The sequence below is a fragment of the Pseudochaenichthys georgianus genome, chromosome 8 (genome assembly GCF_902827115.2).
Source record: "Pseudochaenichthys georgianus chromosome 8, fPseGeo1.2, whole genome shotgun sequence".
In the NCBI taxonomy this organism is placed as follows: Eukaryota; Metazoa; Chordata; class Actinopteri; order Perciformes; family Channichthyidae; genus Pseudochaenichthys; species Pseudochaenichthys georgianus.
Genome location: NC_047510.2, coordinates 5,828,881 through 5,848,641, shown reverse-complemented (window position 1 = coordinate 5,848,641; position 19,761 = coordinate 5,828,881). Strand labels below are relative to the sequence as shown.

The following is a 19,761-nucleotide window of genomic DNA, read 5'->3' as shown; positions in this document are numbered from 1 at the left end:
TAAGTGCAATAAGCTCTAAATCCTCAATGCAGGGAACACATTTCCAGGCCTCTTTGGAGGATCTTTTGCATTCTTGACGGAATATAATCAATCTGTTTGCTTAAGATTAGGCAGCTCACAAAGACTGATCAAACAAGAGGTTTAGTGTCCTTCTTCACTACTCAATAACCAAGAGTTACCCAACACTGCACTCGTAAAAAGTGAAAGATGATCCAAGGATGTTTTGGAAATGACTGCTGCTGGTTTTTAATGCTGGGAGGGGATTTTAGATATAAATGTCATCCATGTCTGAACTCGCCCTGTAGCTCTATTGACGTTGAGTTGGCATGATGGCAATGCAGGTGGATGTAAAGGGTGATGGGTGGGTATCCCAGACACACCCACAGCTAGTAGCCTTCCTGCCCAGTTAAACGAAGGCTTGGCATGATCTCGCCATCCTCACTCCTCCTCCGACCTCCTAAACAGTATTAAAGAAAAGCAGCCGCTCTGAGCTCTTCACCTTCTCCTCTGAATTTGAAGCAGATAGATATTCCTCCTTCACCTGCAGGCACAATGTCGTTTGTTCGCAGTAGCCAGTCTGGTGGATCTCGGGGTTACACCAGTGGCTCCATGTACGGCGGTGCTGGAGGCTCCTCTGTGAAAATCTCCTCTGGCGGTGGAGGTGGAGGTGCCTATGGCTTCAATTTAGGTGGCGGAGGAGCCATGTACTCCTTCGCCTCTGGAGGTGGAGGGGGAGGTGGAGGTGGGGCAGGTATGTACTGCTTCGGCGGTGGAGGAGGTGGTGGAGGTGGTGGCGGTGGTGGCGTGGACATCTCCGCCAACGAGAAGGCAACCATGCAGAATCTCAACGACCGTCTGGCAACCTACCTGGAGAAGGTGCGCAACCTGGAGGCGGCCAACGCCGAACTGGAGCTGAAGATCAGACAGTTCCTGGAGAGCAAGACCTCCCCGTCCTCCAGAGACTACAGCGCCTACTATGCCGCCATCGCAGAGCTGCAGGGAAAGGTAGGCATCCCCTCAACATTTGGTAACGTGTATGTTGAAGACCTATCGTACGACGGTATGATAACTAACGCTTATTCCGTTATTATCTTGAATAGTTGTTTCTAAAAAATATATCAGATTACTGTAAGAGGAGTTCTGTAAAAGGGTCACGTAGTAGTACAATGACATGATGGTGAATTGTTTTCACGTATGCGACTTATCTTACAATAATATGGACGAGACTAGGACTGCAACTAACAAGATAGTGTAACAGGACACTTTTCTCATTGTCCAACACAAGAAGAAGAGACATTTTAAAAGGGTGTACAAGTTTAAAAAGTCACATGTCAGCGTCACCTGCTGATTCAATAATGAGCTAAACAACAGTCAACACATCCAAATCTTTAAGCTGATAAAGATAAATCTCCTTTAACCTTTACTCTTAAAGTCAAATCAATTATAAATTGCAGCTTACCAGCTCTGTGATGTATGCATACAGCATGAAACAGTATGCACTTTGAAAAGATAGAAATTAGTTCTCAATTTGAGGAAAACATAGTTTACATTCAGTTACTTCAACATAAATGCAGAATTGTAATCTAAATATGTCATAGCATTCCCCGATTCTCACACACTGTTGCCGTTGGCCCAGGGATCGAATGGCTGACTCTCTTATTGGTGGACAGCAACTCTATCTGCTGAGTAACGTGCTGTCCAATCCATTTAAAACCGCATTTCTTTCTACTGTTTTTTCTTATCTTCTAGATCATACATGCTACCTCGGTTAATGGTAGCATTTACCTCTCCATTGACAACGCCAAGCTGGCTGCCGACGACTTCAGGCTCAAGTACGTGAATTCATTAATAAAATAAAACGTCACTCTTGTACTAATTGCAGACCGCTTCAAAAGGCAATTGGTACATCCAAGTGTTTTCTTGAAAGTTCCCAATTTCCGGTATTGGGAAGTTGTTATTCCCCCCCTCATAAGCTTATAATATGTTTTCAGAGCATTCAAAAACACCCCAAAGAGGCCCTATTATGCATGTTGGGGGCTTTCCCCTTCCTCTAGTGTGTTCTATAGGATGGTGTGCATTTAAATGGTCTGCAAAGGCTACAAATTATTATCTCCAGAGGGAATATAGGGCCCCTTAAAGCAAATAAGAGGTACATTTTTTGATAGGAAAAGATTCGGAAATTAAAAAGCATTGTTCTCCTGAAGGTATGAGAACGAGCTGTCCATGCGTCAGTCGGTGGAGGCGGACATCGCCGGCCTGAGGAGAGTCCTGGACGAGCTGACCATGAGCCGGTCTAACCTGGAGATGCAGATCGAGGGTCTGAGAGAGGAGCTGATATTCCTCAGGAAGAACCATGAAGAGGTCTGTGAGCACTCAGACAGTTGCTAACACGTTTCTAAATTGTCTTTTTGTGGAGGGAACCGGGAAATTGCTAACCTCAGGACCTAAAATACGTCTTGCTGCACCACTCTTATCTACTTGTTTCTTGTTTTCTCCTCTCCTTTCCCTGCAGGAGCTCCTAGCAATGAGACAAAACTTGAGTGGCCAGGTGAACGTAGAGGTGGAAGCGGGCCCAGGTGTGGACCTCAATAAGATAATGGAGGAGATGAGGGAGCAGTACGAAGCCGACGCCGCCAAAAACCGCAAAGGACTGGAGGAGTGGTTTCAAGTAAAGGTAAGGAAATTATGTTTTCACTAACCGATGGTGAGATGGGGAGACTGGGGTTGGTTAGCATACAGCTAACTTTTGGCGAGTGTCCAAATATAAAAAAAACTGTTATCTTTATTTGAAAACATCTGTTCTTGTAACATTTAACTTTTAAATTACCAAAAGCAAAACTGAGTGAGATATCTAAATGGTGTTACTACTAGCTGAAACAGAAGTCGGCTATATTTTATTTACAGATTAAAAGTGTCTGACATTACATTACATAACATTATTTCAACACAAAGTTTAGTCAAATTAGCAAATTATAGTAAGTTTCTAAAATGTATGTTTTTGTTTTATGGCGCCCATTTTTGGAGCTAACCGCTAAAGCTGATAGCGGATCTATTGAGTGACATTAGTATTAGTCCAGGCTATGTTCAGTAAATAAATCACAGATTCATACTAATACATTGGGTTTGCATACAGACAGAGTCACTACAGAGAGAAGTGGCTGAAAGCACCGAAGTCACCAACACGTCCAAATCGGAGCTCACGGATCTGAAGCGCATGCTGCAGTCGCTGGAGATCGATCTGCAGGCACAGCTCAGCATGGTGAGCGTCACATCACTGATATTCTTTCTTTCTTTGTAACATCCTCTATGTTTTACATCTCCTCCTGTGGGTTGACAAACTAACCAAGTGTTTCTCTGTGCTTCTCCAGAAATCCTCACTGGAGAACACGCTGGCTGAGACTCAGAACCGCTATTCCATGAAGCTGTCGGGCTACCAGAGCCAGGTGAGCAGCATGGAGGAGCAGCTGATCCAGCTCAGGGCTGACCTGGAGAGGCAGGGACAGGAGTACCAGATGCTGCTGGACATCAAGACCCGCCTGGAGATGGAGATCGCCGAGTACAGGAGGCTGCTGGACGGAGAGGACGTTGGCGGCGGGTGAGAATGAACTATTTTAAAAGACATCTGACCACTAGCTCAGAAATGTCGTAAAGGATGTAAAAACAAGTTCATGAAACATATTTGGGAACGAGTTACTGTAATAGATATCCTTTTTTATTTTTATTTTATTTTACTTTACAACCAGTAAATAAGAGTGGTGCACACTAACCAAATAAGAATTCTTACGGTTGATTAAAGATCTAAAGGATAAAAGTACCGGCTCAAAATTACTTTCTTCTCCTGCAGCGTCTCCTCCTCCTCCACCATGTCCTCCGTCATATCAAGTTCTGTTTCCGGCTCTGGTGCCGGCTCTGGTTTGGGCTTTGGTTCGGGCTCTGATTCGAGTTCTGCCTCAGAGTCTGTCAGTACCTCTAAGACTGTCACCAAATACATCACGGTGACAGAGGAGGTTGTGAATGGAGTAGTGGTAAGCTCCACAGAGAGCGTCATCCAGGAATGAGCTGCAGCAGGGGGGCACTGTCACACACAGCTCTCACAGCATTTCACAATAAAAGTCTGCTGAGGTGCATTACAAAAAATGTCTTGTGTTTATTGTTCAAACTAAAGTCACACTTCCTCTAATGGCCAAAAGGTGCTGCTATGAGAAAACATTTTGATGAAAGGTTAACGTTGTGTAATATAATATTCTTGATGAGAGCCAATCACAGACCAGATGACAAGTTAAATTGTATTATTGGTTTATTTTGACAATTATTTTTATATCTCATATCGCCCAATCCTTTTTGGGCCAATAGTAAATTAATAGTTGTATTACTATTATCATATATATTTGGCAAGCTCCTGTTTGTAAAATAATACATTTTCATCATAAAAACCATTTAGCAAGCTTTTTTGGAAAATAATCTGTTCACATTTCTCTTTGTAAATATATATAATTAATAACATAATTATAATTATAATTATCTTTAACCAATAACAAATATAATTAACAACAAGAATCAAAGTTAAGTTTTGAAAATGTATTTTGTTATTGAGACACTACATAACATTTGAATTAGATACCTCTCTGTTAGCTGTAGGTCAATGTTTACTACAGAATCAAGCTAGCTTGTAGCTACTTACAACATCATATCAAATTACGGACAACCACTTTTGGTAACACTTTATATTAAGGTACACAAATTAACCATCAACTAGTTGTTAATTAACATGCATATTAGCAGTATATTGGCTCTTTATTAGTCATTATAAAACACTTATTAATGCCTTATTCTACTTGACCATATTCTACAAGTATTAAGCCATTAGTTTTTCCCCAATAACCCTCTAATTAGTGTTTATTTATTGCAAGTAAGGAAGTTGTTGTACATGAGTTTTGGTCTTAATATGCTCAATATGGGCCTAATAAGGCAGTACTACCACAAGAATAGTAATTCTCCCATAATAACACTTAACAAATATGATATATTCAAATATGATATATTCTTAAACAAGACATTAAACTATAAGTGTTAATTGTGTCTAAATAACTCAAAATTAGGTATTTATATCTAAGAATATGTTTTAGGGTATTGACAGTTCAGCTAAGGTGATATTGACCTGTATGTTTCATATTTGCACATTTATATTTTTGTGAAATGTGTACTGAAGGTTAGACAGGAAACCGGGTACAGGAAGTAGGAGAAAGTGAACTGAATAGTATGGCAGTAGACTGCTACTAATTTTCCCTATGCGACCTGAAGAGTAAAAGGGTAAAGTCCATCAGAAAGCAATGACTATAAGTGTAAGTGTAAGTCTTACACTTGGGTTAGGGTTAACCCTAACCCTAACCCTTGTGACAGAGAGAAGGAAGAAGTAAGATGTCCCCCGACATACAAACTAAGCCTATATCAGCAAAACTAGGGGCTGAATCTAATCAGCCCTAACTATAAGCTTTATCAAAAAGGAAGGTCTTAAGTGCACTCTTAAAAACGGATAGGGTGTCTGCCGCCCGAACACAAACTGGAAGCTGATTCCACAGATGTGGAGCTTGATAAGAAAAGGCTCTGGCTCCCATTGTACTTTTAGAGATTCTAGGAACAACCAACAACCCTGCATTCTTGGAACGCAATGCCCTAGTAGGACAGTAGGGTATAATGAGTTATTTAAGGTAAAATGGCACCTGCTCATTAAGGGCTTTGTAGGCGAGAAGAAGAATTTTAAATTCTATCCTGTGTTCTATAGGGAGCCAGTGTAAGGCAGCCAGAACAGGAGTAATGTGGTCCCTTTTCCTAACTCTGGTTAGTACACAAGCTGCAGCATTTTGAATCAGCTGAAGCGACTTGACTGACTTCTTGGTACTCCCTGATAATAAAGAGTTACAATAATCCAGCCTTGAAGTAACAAATGCATGGACTAGTTTCTCTGCATCGTTTTGAGGCAAGATATGCCTGATTTTTGCAATGTTACGTACTGTAGATGGAAGTAGGCGGTCCTTGAAATTGATTTTATGTGGGCGTTAAAGGATAAATCCTGATCAAATATAACACCAAGATTCCTTACAGTCTCACTGGAGGCCAAATTAATGCCATCCATAGTTAGTATATCTTTAGATAATTTGTTTCGTAGAATCTTCGGGCCGAGTACAATAACTTCAGTTTTGGTCGTGTTTAACATCAAAAAGTTTAAGGTCATCCACGTTTTTAAGTCCTTGAGGCAGTCTTGAATTTTATTTAGATGATTAATTTCATCAGGCTTTATTGATAAATATAGTTGAGTATCATCCGCATAACAAATGAAAATGTACAGAATGATTCCTTATAATATTGCCGAACGGAAGCATATATAATGTGTACAAAATAGGTCCGAGCACTGAGCCCTGTGGCACTCCATGGCTAACTTTGGTTTGCATGGAAGATTCATCGTTGACACGTACAAACTGAGAGTGTTCAGATAGATAGGACCTAAACCAGTCTAAAGCAGTTCCCTGTATGCCAACTAAGTGCTCTAGTCTTTGCAATAGGATATCATGGTCGATAGTATCAAATGCAGCACTGAGATCGAGCAAAACAAGAATAGAGACAAGTCCCTTGTCTGAGGCTATTAGCATATCATTTGTGACTTTAACCAGAGCTGTCTCTGTGCTATGATGTGTTCTAAAGCCAGACTGAAAATCTTCAAATCAATCATTGTTTTTTGAGTAATCACACAACTGTTTTGCGACCGCTTTCTCAATAATCTTTGAGAGGAACGGAAGATTAGAAATAGGTCTATAGTTGACTAAAACCTCTGGATCGAGGTTGTGCTTTTTAAGAAGCGGTTTTATCACTGCTACTTTGAATGATTGTGGAACATAGCCTGATAATAAAGACATATTCATAATATTTAATAAAGAAGTGCTAATTAATGGAAAAACTTCCTTCAACAGCTTAGTTGGAATTGGGTCTAAGATACACGTTGATGGTTTAGAAGAGAGAGTCATTGAATTTAATTGTTCAAGGTTTATGGCTGAAAAGCATTCTAATTTACTATCTAGTGTAATATTAGAACTTATGTTTCTGGGAGCTGTTGATAACACTATACTGGTCAAAGGCAAGAGGTCATTAATTTTGTTTCCAAGAGTAACAATTTTATCGTTAAAAAGGCACATACAATCATTGCTATTGAGTGCTATGGGAATAGATGGCTCAATCAAGCTATGGCTCTCTGTCAGCCTGGCTACAGTGCTGAAAAGAAATCTTGCATTATTCTTATTCTCATCTATTAATGAAGAGTAGTAGGCTGCTCTCGCTTTACGCAGTGCTTTCTTATATTCATTGAGAGTAATATTCCAAATTAAACGAGATTCTTCCAGTTTAGTGGAACGCCATATCCTTTCAAATTGTCTCGACTTTTGCTTTATTTTGCTGTTTTCGGCATTATGCCACGGAGCTAATCTATGTTGTTTTATTTTCTTCTTTTTCAAAAGAGCAACAGAGTCTAATTTTATTCGCAGCGCATCTGTAGCACTATCAACAACATGATCAATTTGCGGTGGTGTACATTTTGTATAAGTTTCCTCCCTTACATGCAGACATGCTATCGAGTTAAGTATTGGTGGAATCTCTTCCTTAAATTTGGCTATAGCACTAACAGATAGGTTTCTGCTGCAGGAGCTTTTGACTAATGCTTTGTAGTCTAGTAACAGTACTTCAAAAGTTACTAAGAAATGGTCGGATAAAGCAGGATTATGCGGTTCGACTAATACAGCGTTTCTCAAAGTGTGGGGCACGCCCCACTGGTGGGGCGCAGAGATGTGATAGGTGGGTCGCGAAATACAAAATAAAAAAATGATTACATCTATATTTTTTTTCACACTGATGGAATATCAAAACAACGCCCGGGGTGCAAAACGCATCAATGAAAGCGACCCTCTACCACACAAAACAACACCTGTAAATAACCCAATTTGTGTTCTTTGAAATTGAAAAGTATATTGCATTGTGTTTGTTACTTTCGTTGCAGTTGTATGTTTTAAGTGTAATATGGCATGCTTTTATTTTGAAGGCGAGTTTCCGCTGTTGACAGTTGTTGTTGTTGCTATGGAAACAAGAAACGTTTCACAGCGGGCGGAACTTATCATAAAGTCCGCGATAATAAAGCCCACCCATTTAGAGGGAAGATATCTCATGTTCCGATTAACCCAGCTTCCCCAAATGTCTTTCTTGTTGGTGTCTATATACGCCGGGATCCGGAGTCATGGATGATCCTGCGGTCCTGTGTCCTGGATCGCGAGCCCTGGATCGCGAGTCGTGGCCAGGCCCGGACTGGCCATCGGGAGGACCGGGAGGTTTCCTGATGGCCTGGCCTGCTAAGTGGCCTGCTGGCCTGAGGATTTTTTTTTTTTTTATGTATTGTGAACGCAACGCTGCGCAAATGTGGGTCTGACTCTGCCTCACAGAGGGTAACTGGCTGTCTACATGATGTGGCCTGCCGACATGGCCACGATCATACACTAATGCCCTCGATTGGTCTCTGTCTGTGTATCATTCAAGCTCGGGAGGGTGTGTATGTGTGGCGCGAGCGAGAGAGAGACAGTGCGCGCACCGGTTACGTGTATTGTTGTTTGCATCTGGTGCTAGCTAGCTGCGCTAACGGATATAATGAGCTGTCAACAAGGTGGAGGAGAGTCCTCTCCAGTCAGACTGAGAGACTGATAACTACAGGTGAGGTAAAGGACTCTCTGAGTGTTTAGATAGTTAACTTAGTCTAAGTTATCTCAGTGGGTCTCAAACGGTTTGGTCACCATGTTATGTAAACACATATTTCCATTTGAACGGGGTGTGATTAGTAAAATATGCATGAATAATAAAATATGCAAATAACTTGTTGAGAGCTAAAACTAGTCTTTGCTGCTGCCTCAAAGATGAGCAGGGGGAGAGGGGGGAGACAGGAGAGGCTGGTTCAGGAGCCCAGACACACTCACAACTATAAATGAACCAAAAACAAATAAATAAAGAAGTTTCAATGTTTTTTCATATTGGATATGGTATGTTATTGGTTATGGCCATGTTCTTATGATTTTATGATTATTTAAATGTATACAGTTCTGTTTCATATGGGTGTAGTCTCTTTATTTCCCCCTCAAAGTGCACCAGATTGATGCATTTAAGTCCAACATTTAAAAAAAAAAAAAATCTTACCGGGGGAGCATGCCCCCGGATCCCCCTAGAGGATTTGAGGTCCACCTCCACTTAAAATATGTTAACATGGTTAGGTTCCTAAATAGATTTGCAATTTTTTTTTTAAATAGTAACCCATGTCCATATGTTTATTCTGGGGTAGTAGATTTAAAGTTTAGGGCTATCACTATGGGCAGCAACGCTGTAAATATTGACAAATAAATCCAGCAAAATGGCACAAAAGAAAACTGGTAGTGGCCTGGCTGGGTGTATAATTCCCGGCCTGACTTATTGTCCCAGTCCGGCCCTGGTCGTGGCTGTGGTCCTGGATCATCGGTCCTGGATGGATATCCTCGTGGATTCATCTTCCTATTATACACACATGCATTTCCAAACATTTGGACTACCTACTGTATGTTGCAAATGTATTATCTTTTCAATTTACACACGGCATCTATTGCACGTCTGTCCGTCCTGGGAGAGGGATCCCTCCTCTGTTGCTCTCCCTGAGGTTTCTCCCATTTTTTTCCCTTTAAACTGGGTTTTCTCCGGAAGTTTTTCCTTGTACGATGTGAGGGTCTAAGGACAGAGGGTGTCGTATTGTCATACTGATATTCTGTATAAACTGTGAAGATCACTGAGACAAATGTAACATTTGTGATATTGGGCTATATAAATAAACATTGATTGATTGATTGAGATATGATTGGTCAAATGTACTGTCATTTGACATTAGTCTCTCGTTCAGCTACTACAGCTGGGCCCTCCATGAACTCATAGCTGGTCGTCCAATCAGCTCCTGTCTTCACCTCGCAGAGACGAGCTTCTTTCATTTAACCCTTCACATTCAAACAGAAACTGAATAGGCAGATTCAAAGGATTTATTTCTTTGGAAATGTTATTTTTGGTAAAACTAATGACAAATATTACTAAAAACATATTTTTTAAAAATATATAAAGAAAAATATAATTTGTTTTAATGTTTTTAAATATTATTTTGTAGAATATCTTAGGCCCTCAGAGACAGGCTCGCCACTGGTAAAAATCTCTCATACACACATGTGAAACGCTCTCACAGACACACACAACAGCGTTGCAGTCGGGAAGAAAAGCAATGTGGAGCGAGAGAGCGAGAGAGAGAGAGCGAGAGAGCACACCTTTATCTATTTAATAAAGTTGTAAAAAATAAAGTAAGAAATCATTCCAATGTGTACTATAGGACAGTAAACAGTTTAAAAGGGGAGGGATTAGTCAAATATGCATAAATAAAAAGAAAGAATGCTAACTAGGTAACATAAGATAAGAATAAACAAGTTTAAATGATTTGTTGTGATCATATTCTAAAGATGTTTGGATTATTGAAAAGTATACAGCTCCCTTTCATCCGAGTGTTGAGAGCTGTGTCCATAAATTCATGTTGGGCTCAAAGTAGGGTTACCTTGGTTGGTTATTGGCTAATAATTACGCTAGCTAAAAAAATAATCGTTATTACATCATAAAGTGGCCAAAATCTCATCAGCTCATTTTCAGACTACTACTTTCAGCTTTTATACAAATGGATCAGGACAAAGGTGAGCGAATCTTTTTTCCTATAACTTTAAGAGTCTCTTTACACAGAGAGGACACATGTTGATGTATAAGACATACAAAAGTAGATTTTGCATAATAGGTGACCTTTAAAGGATCAGAATAGTGTTGCAATAGTTGACATTCTTCTTTTAAAGGATCAAGAGAGATGTGATTTGAGAACTGATAGTCCCTAGTTTCATATAATAAAGTGTAAAGTGGGTTTGTGGGACTGCTGTATTTGAGTTTCAACAATGTTCACCATAAAGCCACTTCAGGGTGAATGTGTGCTCATGTTAAGGGGAAGCAAACAGAGCGTCGCACAAAGAGCTCCATTGTTTGTCACAATAAGAGACATGAGAGGGGCGTCTGCGAGTGGTTCTGCAGGTTTCAACATGCTAACAGGAATCCATTGGGGGAGGGGGGCAGAGGAGGATCGAGGGTCTGAACAAGTTCCACATCTGATAAGATAGATAAAAAAAGTATATGGTTGCAGGTTTAGGAGGAGATACACCTGAACAAACACGATGATTGAGTTAGAGACCTTTCCAGAAGCTTTTTAGAGTGACATCAGACAGCTGCTTGAAATTCCTGCTGTGTGTGTCGTCTTCCTGCCGGACCCTGCACCCCTCCCCTCACTCCAGGCGCTATAAAGCACCTGAGTACATAGCGTGCTTTACTCTTCTCTGCATCCCGAGCAGCAGCACTCCTCCATCATGAACTCCTACGCTCGCTTCTCCTCCAGCAACCGCCTAGGCTCCACGAGGGCCCCCAGCGTGTACGGTGGTGCCGGGGGGTCCGGGGTCCGCATCTCCAGCAGTGGCCCCAGGAGCTTCTCCTCGGCCGGAGCAGGGTTTTACTCCGGGGCCCGGTCAGGGTTTTCCTCGGGAGCCGGGTCAGGGTTTTCCTCCGGAGCCGGGTCAGGGTTTTACTCCGGAGCCGGGTCAGGGTTTTCCTCCGGAGCCGGGTCAGGCTTCAACCTGAAAGACGCCATAGATGTAAATGACAACAACAAGAAGGCCACCATGACCAACCTGAACGAGCGCCTGGCCACATACCTGGACAAGGTGCGCAGCCTGGAGAAGACCAACGGAGAGCTGGAGCTGAAGATCAGACTTTTCCTGGAGAGCAAGACCAAACCCGAAGGCCACGACTGCTCCGGCTTCAAGGCAGCCATCAGCGACATGCAGGACCAGGTGAGGGAGTCAGGTTTCACATTATTGTCCCACAATGTAAGGTAATTGGATTGAGCGTCCACCCACGTCATAAAACCCAATCCACATGCAGACAATCCAAGACAAAGAGAGGGACAAGAAACATTACACAAGTATAGCTGCTGAGGAAGATGCGAAGTGGTGACAGTGAAAAAGATTAAAGTAAAGATAAAGCTTTGTTGGTTTTCATATTTTATGTTTTTATTGCAGGAGCACTACAATAGTTTTAAAATATGGACTCCTCCCAGATGGTAGTTATTTAGTTTACTTGATTCATTGCTTGATTTGAACAGTCCACGGGATAACATGTTTCTTTCTTTTCTTGAGGATTCCAAGAGATCTTAAAGCATTCGTATTACCAAAAGAATTGCAAACAGTTGCCTCAGGGGAGGTAGATTGCAGGATTGGATGCTGTCTCATGTTCAACCCTGATCCCAAAGCAGAGCCACAATAAAGAATGAGATCATGTGAAAATGAATCTTGTTCAGCTCAGAGATTCCTCCTCCCTGACAACGTTAGGACCCTCAGGTGTGCAGCCTGCAGACAGACAGACGGACGGAGAAACAGGATGTGTTTCCTGCAAGATGCATTCAGGTTCAGCCACACCCTAAACACAGCAAGGCTTCCTGAAGCGGGGTCAGGCTCGGGCTCCAGTTTAGCATGATGTGCAAACAGGCAACACAAAACAATGAGGCAGAAAAGTGACTTATGTTTGAATATAATTATCTCTCCTCTTTTCATGTTGAGTCTAAAACAGGAACAACCTGCAGGTAGGCCTTAGCGTGCTGTTTTTATGGCACACATTGTCCCATTCTTGCAGTGCTGTAGGAGACTGGGACGTCATCATTTCAGTGCAGAAATGTCATTTTGTAGAATTGAGATAATATGTTGTCTTAGAGTCTCACGTTCTTTCCAGAGAGTCTGATGATGAATAGAAGACTAACGGTGAGTCCTCTTTGTTTCAGATCCTTTACGCCACCACCACAAATGGAGCTCTGTACCTGGCCACCGATAATGCCAAGCTGGCCACTGACGACTTCAGGGTCAAGTGAGATCATGATCATTTATTTCATGTATTGGAGCTTTTCAATGTATTGTCAAAGCCCAGCCTAGTTAAGGCCACTAGAACTTAAAGAAAATTAGAGATGCAAAATACAGGTAATTAGAAACAAAAGACATATAATAGATAACAATGGGTTACTCAAATATACCTTTAATGCTAGTTTCCTGATCATGTTTACCTTTTTATAAACTGTTTTATGTGGGGTTTTTCTGTATATTTACTAATTATTTGTATTTCTTTGTTATTCGGCCCTTGCTGACTATGATTTATCAGTATCATGATGAAATTAGGAGGACATATGCTATCCCCTTTACATATTATCCTCTTGCCGTCAACTCCAGATATTATTATAGTAAAGTATAGTATCTATATATATCTTTAATAATAATAATTATTATCATTATTGGATATTCATAGTTGTTTAATCAACAGAACGAATCCTGTACTGTAAGTACATTATCTTCAAATAAGCCTCACCTGATCAAGTACTGATGCACTATACAGTAGTTTGTACCGAAATGAGAATTTGCTGTGATTTCTCTGGGCTTGTTTCGGGCGGAGTAGCTGATGGAATGGTTGGTGTGTTGCAGGTATGAGAACGAGCTGGTCATGCGTCAGTCGGTGGAGGCGGACATCGGCGGGCTGAGGAGGCTCCTGGACGAGCTGACGATGGGCAGATCGGATCTGGAGATGAATATCGAGTCTCTGCGGGACGAACTCATCCAGCTGAAGAAGAACCACGAGGAGGTAGGCGACAACCTGCAAACTCAATAACATTTAAATCAGCTGGATTTTAAAAGAGGTCAAATATTGAAAATGAAAGGAATTTAGTTATTTTCAACATACCAGTATCTCAGAAAAGGACTGTGAATAAATCCAATCTGTATTACTGGGTGCTGGTAATGTCCCAACATATGACAAATCCAAAGTCTGAAGCAATTACAAGGAGAATCATTTAAAATGACATGAAAAAGAGAAAAGCATGCAGCAGACACTCACATTTGTATTCTGATGAACAAACTAACAGCTATTCTTTATTATCGACTTAATGTTGTCTTGGAACTGTTCTCTTGCAGGACCTGTTGGCCATGGGCTCCCAGGTGGGGGGTCAGGTGAACGTGGAGGTGGATGCCGCACCGCAGCAGGACCTGTCTGCTGTTATGGGTGAAATCAGAGAACATTACGAGACCGTGGCGAACAAGAACCGGAGAGATCTGGATGTCTGGTTTCAGGCCAAGGTGAGCAAAATCAACCATCTGATGAAAAACCCTGTTGTGACTGTTCATGAATGACTTCTGGAATCATCTTCCTCAAACAGGATTATTTCTAGCAAGATTGTGTTTTTCCGCATTTAGACTTCACAAAAACACTATAGCAGTCCAGTCTATCTTTCTGTCTCTATAATAAAAGGCATTTTAATGCAATGAAAGACTATTAAAATCAATATTATATGATATACCAGGAAAGAATATGAGATGTTGGGTAAAACTGGTAGCCTACTATGTCATGATTACGACTTTCAAAGATAAAAACGTCCAGAGGTACAGAGAGCAATAAAGGTTTGTGAATTGAAAGACACAGTGTCCTCTTCACACAGTTTGATTTATAAGCAGATCTGATTTCTAATGTACTTTTCGATGTGTTCTTGTTGTTTTGCAGTCTGAAGAACTCAATAAGGAGGTGGCAGTGAGCACAGTGACTCTCCAGTCCTCTCGCTCGGAGATAACAGAGGTTACACGCACGCTGCAGGGCCTGGAGATTGAGCTCCAAGCACAGCTCAGCATGGTGGGTATACTGTAGCATTCAATCAATGGAGGAAGAAGTCACCAGGTCTCTTACAGTACTTCAGGAGAAATACCAATAATAGAGTGGTCACAGATACAAGTCCTGAAATACACATTTTACTCAAAAACAAAAGTTTTGGCATCAAAATTGGGCAGCAGTAGCTCAGTCTGAAGGGACTTGGCTTGGGAATGGAATGGTGCAGATCAGAGCAGAAATATGGAGTGTGGACTGGTAGCTGGAGAAGGGCCAGTTTGCCTGCGTGCAATTGTAAAATAACACCAGAATGAAGCACACATTTCCCATTTGGGAATTAATAAAGGTGGATTCAATCTTAATTAAAATATATTTTAGCATCATAAATAGTATGGCATTCGGTTGTATCTTATTCAATTGCTATTCCACATATGACAATAAAGCCTATGAATTTTGAATCCTCACACTTCTCCTTCAGAAAGCGTCTCTGGAAGGGACCCTCTGTGACACACAGAACCGCTACTCCAACATGATGGGAGACTACCAGAACAAGGTGTTGGGCCTTGAGGGCCAGCTAGCTCAGCTCAGGTCCGACCTAGAAAGACAGGGACACGAGTACCAGGTCCTGCTGGACACCAAGACCCGGCTGGAGATGGAGATCTCCGAATACAGGAGGCTGTTGGACGGAGAGGTGTTCAGGTGAATGCACCGGAATTTGTTTGAAAAAAATTGTAGTTCATTCAAATTATGATTATTTACCAAGAAAAAAGGGTTAACCATTTTTTTCATTTTTATAAAACAAATAAACTAATACATAATAACCACAGTGACAATCAACATGGTGTCCGAGTCACAAATAACATAAATAATATATCTTGCAACTAATAAAAAGAAATGGAGATGTGTGAATGCTAAGCTTCTGTAGAAGGGTTACAATTGGGGAAAAAACAACCTTAAAGTGGTATGTATATAAAATGTTAAATGAAAGGTTAAAAGAAAAAAAAGTATTGTTATAGAGACTAACTGTTTGTGTCGTCCTGCAGCCCGCCGGCCACCACAAAAACCAAGAAAGTGTTGATCATCACCAAAGAGTACACTGACGATGAAGAGGTCAGCTCTGAAAGCCAGGAAGTTTGAGAGAACAAACATCTGTCAACACCAAGCAAACCGTTCCAGAAAACACAAATAAAATACTTCTGATGAACTGAAACATGTAAATGTGTGTGTTTTCTGTTACATGACATCTATAATGTATTCCGATCCTTCACTTAAGTGAAAGAACTATATAACATTGTAAAAAGTATCTGTTACAACAATTAGAAAGTCGGTAACTGTGCAAAAAGAATGCAAAGTGCTTTAATATTGGCCAGATGTTGGTGTTATTAGGACCATGTTTGGAGATCTTATGCGTAAAGTTATAGGGAGCCAGTATACCAAGTTTGACATCTTTGTTGTATAGATTTGGAGATATTAGATGATGAAGGTGTCTATGGTCACATTTTGTATTGATCCTTATGGGGAAAACATTGTTGGCCGGGTGGAATGTAACTAAGTATATTTACTTAAGTCACTTGAGAATATTCAGTAATACAGTATTTTTGAATTTTTAGATTTTTGGTTGATACTACGATTTTTACTCCAAATGTCTTATTTTACAGCTTTAATTACTACTTTATTAGCTGTTTATTGAAAATTATAAATCAACTAATAAATGACGAGGTATTATTACAGTTTTATATTTTCTTCTTTTTATCTCATGTATATTGTTTTTTTTATTGTTGTGGGAGGCTGGGACTCATGATGTTCATTGCCCAAACTAAGCTTTAGTTGTTGTGCAAATGACAATTCATCTTGAACCTCAGAGCTGAAAGAGGAGAACATACAGCATATCTTTTTTATATATATTTTTAAGAGTCACCTTTGTTTGTCCCTCCTGTCTCTGTTTTTATTTTCAGATTTTAACTTTTTATTTCCTTTCGAAAAATGTCCGTCACAACCTGACAGACAGAAGAGAGGAGACCACAGAAAGGAAAATCAAATCAAACAGCAAACCAAATGAAGGGTGTCTGACTGAAAACACATAGCTGACTTCTCCCCCCGTAGGACCGGTTTAACCTGTCGGCCCCCTCATCAACGCAGATACACATTTCTGGTTAAACTACTTCAGCCTAAGGGTTGAGGGTACCTTAGAAATAATAATCAACTGGTGAAGTTTTATGGTGATATCTATTATCCATTTTAGTGTGTATGAAATGTATCAATTTTACAATCCATATCTTTAAAAGCTGTTATCTCAAAATGTGTTATTTCTGATACTGTGAGGCAGAAATCTCCACAAAGTTTCATTACCAACCAGTAGCGTAGGCAGAAATGTACTTTAGGGTGGGCCTGTAAAAAATAGGGTGGGCCAGATTTTTTTCTTCTGCGCATCAGAAGCTAACAACAATCCCCGCTGGTACGGGTGACAGATTACTTTTAGAATACTTTTGGAATACTTTCTTTTTCCATAACAGATGTGGGTATGTTTTTGGGAACAGGAGACACGTATTTTACTGTTTTAATGGCTTATCAAGAACTCAAACACAACATCTTGGTGTCATTCTGGACAGCTCTCTCATCTGCACCCCACATAAAAAACATCACCCGGACTGCATTCTTTATACTGTCTTAAAACCTTTCCTTAGAATATGTTATGGATTGTAAGGTGTCCTTGGGTGCTTTGAAAGGTGCCCCTAAATAGAATGAATTATCATTATTATTTATTATCTGAAATGATGTAATAACTTTTAAAACTTTTTCCAGTCACTTGCTCCATGCATTCAGCAGCAGCAGGCCATGCACTGTGATTTCATCCCGTTATGAAATGTCATCATTTCGACAATAAAGAAATGCTACATAAACGCTATCTTGTACATTTTATCTAACCATCTCCGTTTCTAACTTTCAATATATTTTGAAAGAGATCTCTCTCTCTCTCTCTCTCTCTCTCTATCTCTCTCATCTGCGTGCGGGGGCGGGGCCTCACAGACACGCTGCATCTCTCTCGCTCACAGACATGCTGCAGCGCTGTGCAGAGTGCAGTGTGCACACGGTTCTGCCGGTAATGAATATTACATTTTGGAAACTTTTCCACCAATAATTCCAATAAGTACAAAATGTATTCACTTCAGGTTTACGAAAGTAACTGTAATCACATTACTCGTTTTTCAAATGTAACGCCAGCTGAATACACTTGATTTTTGTATTCTGATTACGTAACACCATTACATGTATTCCGTTACAACCAACCCTGTGTATATCTCTCCGGACTGTCCACCAGCAGATGAAAAACACCCGCCTCTTCCAAGGGACGAGGGAACCGTGCAGCAGAGTTTCCGTTAACATTGTTTTTCTTCTGACAGCCCAGCAGCAGGAGAGGTGGGGAGAGGGGGACGTGGGGAGAGGGAGGCGGGGCTATTTCATCAGAAAATGATCGTATAGATCGCCGCTAGATGAGGGCAGTGGGGGCTCTTCTTGGAGTCTGGCTTTTTTTAAAAAAACAATGGCGCGTTTCCAGTGCAGCGCGGAGCTCGCTTTAATGCTGCGTTCAGACCGGACGCGATGCGAATATTCGCTTCGCTCTAAACGCTCCTATCGCATCGCTCTAGTCGCTCGAGTTTCACCGCGGCTGCCAGCTGTGTTTACTCGCATCATTCAAACAAGACGCGCTGGCTCGGGAGCTACAACTACAACAACATGAACATATTTTACCGTGATTAAATTGTAATACACGTTTCTAAATGATGCCGACGTAACAACATACTGATACCGGTTAGTAAAAACCATGAATTAATGCTTTGACAAGTCTGCAGACAGACGGCAGGCGAAAAACCCTTTAGAATGTTTTTTTTCTGAATGGAGCTTGGCTAAGCTAACGTTATATATGCTCCGACCGTCCACACTCACAACAACGGCCTATACAGACATAAATAAACCAGCGACTGTATTCTCCATGACACAGACAGTCTGTGGTTTGTACTTGTTTAACTTTTGTCTAGTTTCTGAACAGATCGTATTTGTCCCCGGCTGTTTGAAGAGCAAGCATGGGAAACAAAAGATAGCATTTACCTGTTTGCATCCAGCTAGCCATGCCTTCCTGGTGTACCAGCTACTGAGAAGCCTCTTTGATACTATTTGTCTTTTTCACGAGCTTGCTGTGATACAAATCGGGTTGGTCCGGTCCAAGGTCTTTAAGTATAAATGTATCTCCCAAACTTCTCCTTTCAAAAGGATTGGAGAGTAGCTCTTGCACGGAATTGGGTGCGGACCGAGGTCCGGCGACTCCACCTGCACACCATTCTCATCCAACTTCTGCGTCACCTTGGTCACTCACGAGTCTAAAAAACAACTCACGTCAACGCACGTAAGCAACGTTGGCGCCAACGTGAGCGCCCACGTGACCAAAATATTTGACGGCGCTGATTGGCTGAAATTAGGTTTCGGCGGCACAGTTTACTATTGAGACTTTTGCAATGTGCTGGTTGCTGCTGTTTGGCTCGGGGGCTCTGCCCGGTAATGATAAACTAATGCCATGGGCAAGGCCAGGCAGGAAACATGTGACTTATCAGTAACTTTTGACATCGTAACACAATTTTAAACGAGATTTTATTGTAGATTATACATTTTATTGATACCAATGATATGATATTTACCTTGTTCATTAAAAATAAAAATATAAAATATATATATTTTTTACAGCACACTCTCACTCCCTAAGCGTCCAATAGCGATGTTTGGTCAGTGTCCGTGGCGTCCAATTGTGACGCTCCTAGGCTCCTTCAGCGTCATAAAGGGACGCAAATTGCTTTCAACTGATTGCAATGTATTCCCATCTGCGTCGGGATTTGACGCTCATGGAAGCACGGCATTCGTTTATGTCGGCTGCCCTTAAAGGCAATGTGAGCGTCCATTCCCATTGGATAA

The 19,761-nt window shown here is 41.1% G+C and overlaps 2 protein-coding genes across 2 annotated transcripts; both read left to right on the top strand.

Annotated features, from left to right (window-relative positions):
- The first annotated feature begins 819 nt into the window (after positions 1 to 819).
- On the top strand, positions 820 to 4,058 carry LOC117451149 (keratin, type I cytoskeletal 13-like). The gene is made up of 7 exons (XM_034089292.2): positions 820 to 1,005; positions 1,750 to 1,832; positions 2,205 to 2,361; positions 2,513 to 2,674; positions 3,134 to 3,259; positions 3,369 to 3,581; positions 3,903 to 4,058. The coding sequence occupies exons 1-7, from the start codon at positions 835 to 837 to the stop codon at positions 4,056 to 4,058; spliced, it is 1,068 nt and encodes a 355-aa protein (XP_033945183.2). The 5' UTR covers positions 820 to 834.
- A 7,367-nt stretch (positions 4,059 to 11,425) lies between these two features.
- On the top strand, positions 11,426 to 15,965 carry LOC117451172 (keratin, type I cytoskeletal 13-like). The gene is made up of 7 exons (XM_034089328.1): positions 11,426 to 11,960; positions 12,944 to 13,026; positions 13,632 to 13,788; positions 14,118 to 14,279; positions 14,701 to 14,826; positions 15,278 to 15,498; positions 15,843 to 15,965. Exons 1-7 carry the CDS (start codon positions 11,481 to 11,483, stop codon positions 15,934 to 15,936), a joined length of 1,323 nt encoding a protein of 440 aa, XP_033945219.1. The 5' UTR covers positions 11,426 to 11,480; the 3' UTR covers positions 15,937 to 15,965.
- Positions 15,966 to 19,761: the final 3,796 nt, after the last annotated feature.

Coding starts and splice junctions, on each gene's coding strand:
- LOC117451172 (XM_034089328.1), top strand. CDS start 11,481: ATGAACTCCTACGCTCGCTTCTCCTCCAGCAACCGCCTAGGCTCCACG. Junction 13,027..13,631: donor ACTGACGACTTCAGGGTCAA/GTGAGATCATGA, acceptor GGTGTGTTGCAG/GTATGAGAACGAGCTGGTCA. Junction 14,280..14,700: donor ATGTCTGGTTTCAGGCCAAG/GTGAGCAAAATC, acceptor GTTGTTTTGCAG/TCTGAAGAACTCAATAAGGA.
- LOC117451149 (XM_034089292.2), top strand. CDS start 835: ATGCAGAATCTCAACGACCGTCTGGCAACCTACCTGGAGAAGGTGCGC. Junction 2,675..3,133: donor AGGAGTGGTTTCAAGTAAAG/GTAAGGAAATTA, acceptor GTTTGCATACAG/ACAGAGTCACTACAGAGAGA. Junction 3,260..3,368: donor TGCAGGCACAGCTCAGCATG/GTGAGCGTCACA, acceptor GTGCTTCTCCAG/AAATCCTCACTGGAGAACAC.